This window comes from Miniopterus natalensis, chromosome 1 (assembly GCF_054644295.1).
Source record: "Miniopterus natalensis isolate mMinNat1 chromosome 1, mMinNat1.hap1, whole genome shotgun sequence".
Lineage (NCBI taxonomy): Eukaryota > Metazoa > Chordata > Mammalia > Chiroptera > Miniopteridae > Miniopterus > Miniopterus natalensis.
Genome location: NC_142081.1, coordinates 173,612,845 through 173,625,089, shown reverse-complemented (window position 1 = coordinate 173,625,089; position 12,245 = coordinate 173,612,845). Strand labels below are relative to the sequence as shown.

Here is a 12,245-nt window from a genome sequence, read left to right as displayed (position 1 = left end):
AGTGTTCTTACACTCTGGGTTCCTTACCTCCACTAAACCCTAACGAGGAGCAATTTTTTCCCATGAATGATCTCCATACAATCTGGACGTTGGAGGAAAAGGCAAATTCCTCATTGGTTCTCAGGTCACAAGTGCATGATTTTTAAAATAACAGATCAGCTTAGAAAAAGAAAGGAATGGCAGGCATCTATAGCACTTATTAACTTAATCGTGTAATTGACTGTATGTGTGTGGTGTGTGTGAGAGGGAGGGAGAGAGAGGAGAGCCCCTTCAATACATCTGTATTAAAGATTAAAGATTAGAAACGTATTTTTAAACTTAATGACTAAAGGCTTCCACTCGAGACTCTCTTCTCAGCAGGACCCTTCTCCAGGCCACATATACTTATTTTTAATCTCTCTTGGAAAAGAAACAGAAAATAGGGTTATATTGGTTTAACAGAAAGGAAGATTATTTCCTGAGGAAATATAGGATATTTTCCCCCACTTATTTATTAGCCTGATCAAAAGCTCAGACCACAATTAAAATTCACAAGGTTACCTTAGGCAGTGGGTAATAGATGTATTCTGCTCCACATCGACAGAAAGATCAAGAAAATCTTCATCTTTGCTACTAACCTGAAGCAAAAAAAGGAAAAAAAAAGTCTTAGGCACAAAATACACACTAGACATAGCATCTCGAACGCTTACAGGTAACCAAAAACCGTAACTGCAGTAAAAATGGTATGTTGCTTTGGATAGTCACTGGCAACCAGAATTACCTTGAAAACAACCAATCTACAGAAAAGCTCAAAGCTTCAATTTAATCCTATCTCTATCCCAGCTTTGATTCGGAACTTTTAATAATTAAAACTCAACCAGATTTCTCTCCCTTTCCATTCGTTTCCTCCACTGTTCCAAAATCAGAGGTATCAGCCAGATGTCCAAACAGCTCAGACTGACAGAATGAAAAAAAAAAAAAAAAATGGAGAAAGGACAAGAGACTTAGAAAGCCTACTGCTCCGGGGATCACTCCTTCATTAGGTTGCCTGCACTTTCTGCCAGTCCCTTGAAATCACTCCCTCCCCCCCTTGTGCCTGGGCACTCAAACCGCAGGGAGCCTAATGCATGACCGGTAGGAGTCCCACTAGCTACACGTGCAGCTGTCCTTGATATAAGACGTGGTCATCACCTGCAGGACCCCGTGCTAGCTGTGACGACTGGACCTGGAGCCCTGACTCTCCCCTGGCCACACTGCGGACGCTCTCGGCAGGCTGGTTCCCTGGCCCGGGCTATTCCTCGGCCCTCCACGGCTCACGTGCACCAATGCGGGCGTCCTACTGACTGATGTTCACCAAGGAAGTGTTTATATTCCAGCAGTTCTCCAGCAAGCCTAGCATTTTACTGTCTTGGAGTGGGAGGGGCAAATCATTCCTGCAACAACCTTGAGGTGCTCAGTCAATTGGCAGCAAAATGAAAATAATACTCCTTTAAACGTGACAATTACCCTACGACCCAAGACGCCACTGCTAGGGAATTACCTAAAGAAATAGTCAGAGACATAAATACAGTCTTTTATGTATTGAGACGGACTGCCCAGCTCCATATCCTATCTCTGCCCCGTATTAAAGTGGGTGACTTATGGCCAGTTGCTTAAGCCTCTCTGTACCTCAGTTTCCTCATCTGTAAAGTGAGGTCAGTACAAGTATCTATTTCATAAGGTTGTTTTAAAGGTGATATAAATAATACATGTAAAGTGCTTTAGGAAGTAAGCACTCAACAAATCACAGAGGGGTAGAAAATTTTAAATGGCATAAGATGGTCAAAAAGTTGGAAACAATTTACACTACATTATGGGTATCATATTAAATGAAAAAGGTGGCTATACAGTTATGTAAATTAATTCCAATTTTGTATTAAAAAAGGCCTATATACAGCGGTGGGCAAAGTAGGTTTACAATGGTGAGTATGGAAAACACAGGTTTTATTCTTATATTATTTATTAATTATTGTATCATTTTCCATATGAGCAACTATAATGCTACTTTCACCTACCCTGTATATTTATACACGCACGCACACACACACACACACACACACCCTTGTCGCTATCACCCTAATTTAATTTTTACGGCACCTATGACTGCTATGGGAGAGTGCATGAGAGGCCCCAAATCCTCACCACTGCTTGTAGCAGCGTCTCTGCCACATGGCTTTACAGATCTTCTTATCAAGAGGTACGTTTCCCCCGCCCCTGATTCTGAGTTCAGCCACGTGGCGCACTTTGGCCAGTGGAATGCTAGAAGATATGGTATAAGCAGGGGCTTGAATAAGCACTTGTGAAATGGCTCTCTTGCCCTTCTGTCATCACCATGAGAAGGGCTGGCCCAGGCTAGCCCACTGTTCCCAGCAAGAAGACGAGACCCATGGAGCAGAGCTGTTCTCACGGAGGTACCCAGCCAAGCTCAGCCTACAGCCAAGCCCCAGCTGGCCTGCAGACTCACGGGTGAGCCAGATGAAATACCAACACACAAGTTCAGCCAAGTCCATAGCTGCATGAATGATAACAATAAATCAGAGCTGATTTAGGTCTAAGGCTTTTGGGGTGGTTTTCAACCCAGCAACAGATAACCAGTATGACCACAGCAGGTCCTTGAATAACGTGGTTTCGTTCAACGTCGTTTCATTATAACAGTGATGAGATGCCATAGGAACTTAACTCTTGTTTATATCAATTAGCCGATGGTAAACTGGTTCCATTATACATTACGGTGCTAAAGTCGCAGAGAGTATAGATGACGTTAAGGGAGAGCTTACTGTATTTAACATTATAAATATGTCATTTTCATGTCTGTTGTCTGTTTGCCACAGACTAAAATCAAAGTTCAGAAGACTGGCTTCAGTAATGACTAAGATCCTGGGATTCCAACTCTCCTCCAGAAAACTAAAAACTCAGGTAACTATAAACTAAATGTAGCTACCTGGGAGCACTGGAGAGGCAACACAAACAGGCAGACGGGGAGTCCACACTTGAAGAGGTTGCACAGAACGAGGTCATGTTTTCACATAGCTAGTGGCGGGGTGCAGTCTTTCTGGTCTAGGAGACAGAAAACTGGATCTGGGAAACTGGATCTGGGAAACTGGATCTGGGAAACCATGTCCGCCGGACTGAAAGTCAAGAATCTAGAAGGTATCCTCAACTCTGCCTGCCCACATCTCTGGCTGACCCTGAGCGGCACATATCCAGAGTATAATCACACGACTGGGCTAGAGACGAAAGGCCTGACCTGATTCAAGCTGCTGCCTAAGAAGCAGAGGATGCAGTTTGAGTCCAACCAAGATAACTGCCTGCTGAAACTAAAAAAATTCAATACTCATTGAAGGAAAATAACAGAACCCAGAATTTCAAACTTAACATTCTCAGTGTCCTAGACACAATCCAAATTTACAATATGTGAGAACCAGGAAAATGGAAGACATTTCTAAAATAAAACAACTAAGGCCAATCCTAGGATGACCCAGATGTTGCAACTGGAAAACAAGGATTTTAAAGAAGCTATTATAACTATCTTCAGTAAAGTGAAATATACTCCCAATGACCCAAAAAAGAAATCTCAGCAGAGAAATAGAAACAACATGAAAAAAGGAAAATCAAATGGAAATTACAAAACTGAAAAATTAATACACTGGATGAACTGAACAGCAAACTGGTAATGAGAGGAAAGAGCAAGTGGACTTGAAGACAAATCAATAGAAATTATCCACTGATAGAAAAAAAAAGACTTAAAAATTAACAGATACTCAGAGACCTGCTAGATAATATTATACATGTAATTAGGGTCCAAGAAAGAGAGGAAAAAGAATAGGGCAGAAAACAGCTGAATATTTCCTAAATTTGGTGGAAGACATACATTTATAGATTTCAAGATACTCAACAAACACCAAGTAAAATAAATACAAAGAAGGCACATCAGAGTCAAACTGTTGAAAGCCAGAAGTAAAAAGCAAATCGTAAAGACATCTAGAAAAAACCAACCCATTACAGAATGACTTAGTGGGAAGCTGATCTCTCATCAGGAACCATGGAGGCCACAAGACAGCTGAACAACTTCTTTAATGTGCTAAAAGAAAAAACTATCCATGCAGAATTGTAATATCCCACGAATATATCCTTCAAGAACGAAAGCCAAACGAAGAGGGTTCGTTATTAACAGAACTGTGTTACACAAAAGGTTAAAGCAAGTTCTGCAAGCTCAAGAGAAATGACACCAGATAGAAATCCAGATCCTCAAGAACGACAGAGGAGCATCCGGAATGGAAACGACGACATTGTCCTGTGGGGGTTACGACAAAGGGAAAAGTAATACATACGACAGCTGTAGCATCAAGGACAAGGGAGGGTGGGGACAGAGGGGATAGCTCTCTGTTTTATGTGAAATATTATTATTAAATGTAAAAAGTGAAGCATGTATATTGTAATCTCAAGAGCAACCATGAAAAAAACAACATAAATATTCAAAAAATATTTTTAAGAGGCAGAGAAGGAAAAACAGAGGGGAAATAAACAGCCAACAAATAATAAAATGGGAGCCCAAACACAACCGCAGCGGTATTTATATTAAACATGAATACAATGAACATCACAGCTAAGAGAGACAAGGCAGAATGGATTTTTTTTTTTTTAAACAAAGCAAGACCAGTTATATCCTGTCCATAAAAGCTAAACTTTAAATGTGAAGACACAGATAGGTTGAAAGTAAATAGATGGAAAAAGATAAACTATGCAAAGAGTTAACATAAGTTGTAGAGGGCTCTATTAGTATCAGATAAAATATGTTTTATAAAAAATTATTGTAAGAAATAAAAAAGGACACTTCCTAATAATTGGGTCAATTTACTAAAAAAAACATAGTAAAAAAATACAGAAGCCCTTCTTGACAGAGTCTCAAAAATACATGAAGCTGGAACACTATTCACCAATAAAAACGAATCAACCATATGCTATAATTCAAATGAACCTCAAAAATGTTGTGTAAGTAAAAGAAATCAGACACAAAAGACCACATGTTGCATGATTCCATTTATATGAAATGTCCAGAAAAGGCAAATATCTAAAGACAGAAAGCACCTTAGTGGTGGCCTGGGGCTTGCAACAGAGATTAACTGCCGGATACGAGGGATCTTACCGGTGTGATGGAGACGTTTTAGAACTGGACTATGATGATAGTTACACAAAAGTAACAAATTACTTTTTTTAAAAAAGCAATGCATGAATTCATGGTATATAAGTTATACCTTAAAGTTGTTTTTAAGAGTAAAGAATTCATGAAGCAAAAACTGACAGAATTAGAGGGAGAAATAATTCAATTCCACAATCAGAGTTAGATATTTTAACACCCCTTTCTCAGCAACTGAATGAAAAACTGGGGGTGGGAGTTAAAAAAACACAGAATATCCGAATAACTCTGTCAGCCACCATGACCTACTGACAATTATAGAATACCATGTCCAACAACTGCAAAATATACATTCTTTTCAACTCAGTGGTCCTCAGCAAGGGAAACGGCATTCCAGGGGCTATCTGGCAATGTTGGGAGACATTTTTGTTGTCACATCTTGGGGGATGCTACTGGCATCTATCAGGTAGACGCCAGAGATGCTCCTAAACAACCTATAATGCACAGGTCAGCCCCCACAACAAAGAATTATCTGATCTTAAATGTTAAGTTCCAAGATTGAGAGACCCTGCTTTCAAGTACACTTAAGAGATCAGACCAAGTGTTAGGACTCGAAACATGTCACAGTAAATTTAAAAGGATTGAAATCATACAGAATATATTCCCTAACCACAATGGAATTAAATTCTAAATCAATAACATTAATATATCTAGAAAAATTCCAAATATTTGAAAATTAAACAGCATACTGCTAAGTAATACATGGATCAAAGAAAAAAATCACGAGAAAATTAGAAAATATTTTGAATTAATGACAACACATATCAAAATTTGTGGAATGCAGCTAAAGCAGTGCTTAAAGGAAAATTTATAGCTTTAAATATATAAATATATTAGTAAAGAGTAGAGCAGGGGCTATCTTTTCTGTTTGTTTTAACTGCTATAACCCTAATACTTAAAATAATTTTCAGCATTTAGTAGGTACCCAATAAGTATTTACTAAATGAATGAATAAATAACAAAAAACTGAACAAGAGAGAAGATATCTAAATGCCAACAGAGATACCTGGGTGGCAGAATTATGAATGATTATCTTTTTATATATTGTTTTCTTTCTTACTTTCTTTTACTCCTCACCAGAAGGTATTGTTTTTTACTGATTTTAGGGAAAGAGGAAGGGGGAGAGAGACAGAAACATTGATGTGCAAGAAAAACATCGATCTGTTGCCTCCTGTCCGTGCCCAAACCAGGGGTTAAATCTGCAACCTAAATATGTTCCCTGACCGGGAACTGAACCTGCAAACTTTTTGGTATACAGGACAATGCTCCACCAACTGAGCTACCGGAGTGAGTTACATTCTGTTTTCTTTTTATTAAAATGTCTTTATTAATTTCAGAGAGAAAGGAAAAGGGAGAGATAGAAACATCAATGATGAGAGAACCACTGATCGGCTGCCTCCTGCACGCCCCCGACTGGGGATCGAACCAGCAACCCGGGCATGTGCCCTGACTGGGAATCGAACAGCGATCTCCTGGATCCTAGGTTGATGCTCCACATCTGAGCCACGCCAGCCAGACCATTCTATTTTCTTAAAATAATCCACAGGTATTATATTTTTTAATTAGCAGAAATTTCTCTAGACCCAAATGGTCCTTCTTGGGGCGGGGGTGGGGGGAGGCGAGGGGGAGAGTATTCTAGCCAACTGGAATCATACATAACTCAGATAGCTAGGATCAGGTTCTACTAAAACTCTTATAACTGGAAAGGAGCAAAAACAAAGAAACATTGTCTCCTGTTAGACAGAAATCTTTTTCTCTACTTAGTTGTTTTAGGAGAGGGGGGGAAAGGTACAAATCTAATTAACTAACTGAGCAAAGTTACTGTAAGTTTCTCAATCCCCAGTGCAAACTGCTTCCAGAATTAAGAGCGTGAGAAACCACTGCTCAGGTGCATCAACCCCGCTGGGGGTATCAAAACATGGCACTAAACACTCCCACTTGGCTTTCTCTCTCTCCCTGCCCAGACTGACACAGTCAAAAGCAATGAGTGATCAAGCAATTTTTTTTCTTCTTTTTCTCTTCCCAGAAAAGAAAACCATTTTCTTCCCACCCACAAGGATCTCATTCTGGTCTAAATGAAAATCCAGCTTGTCTCCACGGAAACATACACATCACTAAGACTCCAATACTCTCAGCAAGTACAGACTACATCTTATTCTCCTTTCTTCCCCCCCACTCTGGGCATGGGGATCCCCAAAAACTCTAGTTTAAGAAGAGTGGAAGAGCCCTGGCCGGTGTGACTACGTGGTTAGAGCATTGGCCTGCGCACTGAAGGGTCACAGGTTTGATTCCTGGTCAAGTGCAAGTACCTGTGTTGTGGTTCGATACCCGCCCCTCAATTCGGTCAGGCATGTGAAGGAAACAACCAGCCAACGGGTCTCTCTCACATGGAGTTTCTCTCCCCCCACCCCTTTCCCCCTCCTTCCCTCCTTCCCTTCCACTCTCTGAAAAACGTTGGAAAAAATATGCTCAGGTGAGGTTAACAAACCAAAAACAAGAAGGGTGGAAGAGACCCTACCTGCCCTTCTTCTTAAAGTTATAATTACAAATCAATGAACAGAACAAATTAATTTATAGTGCGTACATATAAATCATGAGCTTCATCAAGTTCCTGAGTCACTAAAATAATATTCAAATGTGACTCCTTTCCTGGGCTTAGTAGAAAAGGTGACCACGCTGTTCAGCCAGGAACTGAAAATGCCCTGGCTCAGAGAGGTGCCAAACGGCGGGCTTGGGACAAGCTGCAACTACATCCCACCTGAATCCCAGGGACTCGATCGCACCCGGCCGCCCTGCCCACCCCGCCCACGTCCGTGAAGGGCTCAGAAGCTCCACTGGATCAGTTCTGACCCCTGCAAACAAAGCAAGAAGGAGCTGTACCACTGGTACCTAATAAAGCAGTTCTTCAGACAAACTCTGGTTCCAGGGACAGACAGAGACGTGTCTTAAAGCCACTGAGAAGCAACTGAAAACCACAGGTTTGCAGAGCAAAAACCCAGTTTTAATGGAAAGGGGGGAAATTAACAACAACAACAAAATTAAGCTCCAACTGGCCCTGCAAATCTTATGACCCAAGCAAAGAACCACCAAGGGAGAGCTGAGGCTGCTCTGTAAACCCCCGCGCCTCAATTCTGAGGCGCCTTGCTCAAGGCTACCGAGGGAAGTCAGCACTGAATTACCCCCTTAAAATAGTTTCTCCAGGTCTACTGCAGAATGAAACTGTTTTTCTCCAAAAATCCGGCAGTTGACATTTGTACAGCAATCACAAGCAACATTTACAAAGGGTGAGACCCAGGAAAAAAAAAATTATTGTTTTCTGTAAACATGAAGGCTCCCACAATGAGTTTTCCACAATTGGAGGAACTAGCAGCCAGGCAGCCACAATGGCAAGGCTCCCCCGGGGGCTAATTTGCTGCTAGGGATCTGGAGCGGTTTAATCCCACTGTGAGATTTCACAAATGTGGGTCTTGGCAATTCTGACTGAAGTTTGGTCTAAAGGCTGCCTGCCCTGAGCAGAGGACATTGCTCAAAGGAGGGCCAGTGTTTCTCATCCTGGGCAGAAAAACTTCACAGCTAAGTGTTCTTTTACAAGAAGTCCTCAACATTTTACAGAACAAAAAAAAAGCCTGCAGGTTATGTATTTTCTTAGAAAGTAGAGAGCTTTCTAACATTAGAGAGCTTTCTAAAAACGGAGTGCATCTCCTCAGGAGATTGAGTTCCCTGCCTCTGGACAGGGTCCAGTGGACGCTGGTGACCAACTGGCTATAACGACACTGAAGGGACTCGAGCGACAGGGAGAGAAGAGTAGACAACTCCTAGGATCTTGTTCAGTTGAAGGATCTAAGAAAATGGAAGTGATTATCCAAGAAACTCCAGGGAAGAAACACTCTTGCCTCAAATCATCTAGTACTCATTTCGGGAGGAATAAATGTAAGAATAAATTTGATTGCCCCGTCCTCCCGAAAGACATACCCACACACGCATTCACTTCCACAAACCACCTATAAGTGGTTGGAATCCCATGGTCACAAACTACAGTATCACCCAAAATTTCCAGAGAAATCTTCAGGCTCAGGCTTTTCCATCTACGGTAACCCTGCAGGAAGAAACAGGCTAGGTAATAGCTTTTTTAATACAAGTATTTGAGATGCAATATTTGCATTTTTGGGGATCAACTGACCTGTTCATAGACAAAAAAGAAAATACTAATAAAACTGAGCCTCCCTGAAAATCGAGTACTTGCTACAAGATAAATTTAGTAACGTGCTTATTTCAAAAATTAAAAAAAAAAAAAAAATATTTCATTGATCCAAAAGCAGGTGAGAGAAAAAGAAATATAAAATAGGTGTGTTAAATAAAAACAGAGAGTAGGGTGGTAACATACTGCCATTTACTACGCATATTAAACACCACCACAGATGTTTCCAGAATTCAGGAAATTCCAAGGGACCTGATTTCTTCAGCAAATAAATTGCAAGGAAAATGGAGGAGGGGTCACCTATAGATTAAGATGCAGACTGACCAAGTGCAATGTGTGGATAATGTATGTATCCTGATTTGAATTAAGCGACTATTAAAAAAAAAAAAAGAAATGAAAAAGTTTCATAGAAATTTGAACACTGAATAGTGATTTAAAGAAATTTTTTAAAAAAGTAATTGTACTTACGTTTAAAATAAAAAGAGCAGAGATAGGGAATGTCCGGCCCACGGGCCATACACAGCCCGTGAAACCATTTGATCCAGCCCTGCCAAGGCAACCGCAGGCAGGACTCAAAATTCAATAAATCTAGGAGCTTTTTTCATAGCGAATTTTTAAGTTGATAATTTTGTATGGCCCTCAAACGATGTTATAAATATCCAAATGGCTCTTGGCAGAAAAACGGTTCCCACCCATTTTAGAGATACAGAACAAAGTAATGAAGAAGCTACAAGTGACATGATATGTAATCTGAAATTTGCTTAAAAATAGACCAGTTTGATGACGGGGAGAGGGTGCGGGGAAGAGATGAACAAGACGGGCGATGTGCTAACAATCACTGAGCGTAGGCAATCCACACACGGGATTTATTATACTATTCTAATTCTGTACTCATCTGAATGTACTGGAATATGAAGCACAAAGAAACAGAAGGAGACAGGAAGGAGGAAAGGTCTCTAGGTAGATAAGTACATGCAGAAAATGCTTTGGCAGGGCATATTTGAAAATGTTCATGTGGTTATCTCTGGGCTAATGCGATCACAATTTTTAGAAAATGTTATAAATTTATCATCTGTGGGTGGGGAGACTGCTGGTTGACTTTTAGTCTCTTTTTGCTTAGCTCTGTTTTCTAATTTTTTCTACAATGAACAAACCAGTGTTGATTCCAAAATTGTTTAAAAGGACAGAAGAAAGACTGTCAAAAAACAAAGAGCCTTCCAATTAAATCCACATATATTAACTACTTCTGTGCTATAGCCCTGTTGCAGAATCTGATGAAAACTACTCTCTCCCCAGAAAAAAATGCACAATCCTAAAGGATTTTTCATACAATGTCAAGAAACTCTGAGACTCCTGATGAGCCCACAGGCTTCCTATGTTGCTAGTAATTATCGTAAGTAATAACAGCTGACATTTATTGCATACGCCCTATGTGCCAAGCATGGTTCTAAGTGTTTTACAAATGTTCACTCATTTAATCCCCCAGCAACCCTATGAGATAGGCCCTCTCATTATCCCCAATTTACAGATGAGAAGAGTGAAGACAAAGAGGTGGGACAGTCTGCACAGGGTCTCACAGCTACTGAGTGGCTGAGCCAACATTCCAAGTTGGCGGCTTGGCTCTAGAGCCAGGTTCTAACTGCTATGTTACAAAATTAAATCAAATATGACAAGCAAACATGACATCCAGAATCATATTCTGGAGATCATGTCTTCAAATTCATCTAACACTAAGTGCCCACCATGTGCCACACTCATCCAAACACATACGCTCACCCAGCCCCCACAACAGTGATATAAGGACTTACAGTAGTCAAGCCTGTCTTCTGACTTCAGGTCCACCACACCACACTGCTCATTTCCTTCAAGTTGGGGAGATGGTCTAAGTCACACATAACCTCCTTGCAACCACAGTTCAATGTGCGAACCCTAAAATTTATCCAGGATGCAAAGCAATCCAGTTGCTGAGATGTGCCCTCCTCGCTTTACTTTAGCCAGCGGAGACATCTCAGAGGGAGACATGCTTCCGAAAGTTTGCACCCTAGGTTCATATACATAAATATGTCCACTTACACTGAAGACAACTGCTGGTGCTCTGATATCACACTGCACTCACACACAGTACGGCCTCTACAAATATGCACAAGCAAACTGCATGAGAGCCCGACCAATGCTTACAGTTTCACAGTTCAAGCATCGAGTTTCGTTGGTGAGTGTTCCCTGAAAAATCTCATGGACCCAGGTGAGTTCTGGTTTATTGTTCTCTGCAGGTTCATTCATGTTGCCGTTTTTTAATTTCCCGTTCTGCTTCTCCTGTTTCTTCTCCTCCTGCAGGATGTCCGCAATAGTGTTCAGCAAATAATTTAAAAACTCGTGAGCATCCTGCTGCATGTAGTTATCAAAGAGATCTGGAAAAGAGAAGGCCATTATTTCAACCTCTGGCTCTTAAAAAGCAAAAGAAGATGCTCAGTTTTACATGCCACACTTCAGTTTGTATGCTGAAAAGCGGGGATAGGTGTGGAGGACATTCATTTCTATTTTGCAGCTTCAACAGGTAAGTCTGAAAAGAATTTTTGGTTATTTCCATTTTTTACCACCCACCAAGAACTGAACTTCCCTAAAAGTCATCATGTAGATAAAAAGCTAGCAAAATTCCTTTATTCTTCAAAAAAAAAAAAAGCAGAAATTACTTGATAAGTTCCCTGATAAAATACCAATATTTAAATATGATGTGACCACCGATGATCAATTATTCATTCTGTAATTTATCCAGAGCAACTGCAGTCTCTTCCCAAAGATCATACTGAACCCTGGCCGAGTCTAGAAGCAGCT

The 12,245-nt window shown here is 40.6% G+C and overlaps 1 protein-coding gene across 1 annotated transcript in view; it reads right to left on the bottom strand.

Moving 5' to 3' along the window:
* Nucleotides 1–12,245, bottom strand: part of USP46 (ubiquitin specific peptidase 46) — a 54,178-nt gene that overhangs the window by 15,527 nt on the left and 26,406 nt on the right. The window contains exons 4-5 of the mRNA XM_087827522.1: nucleotides 11,592–11,821; nucleotides 541–617 (exon numbers count right to left, since the gene is read on the bottom strand). Coding sequence (XP_087683648.1) covers nucleotides 541–617; nucleotides 11,592–11,821 — 307 coding nt within the window. The remainder of the gene's footprint in view (nucleotides 1–540; nucleotides 618–11,591; nucleotides 11,822–12,245) is intronic.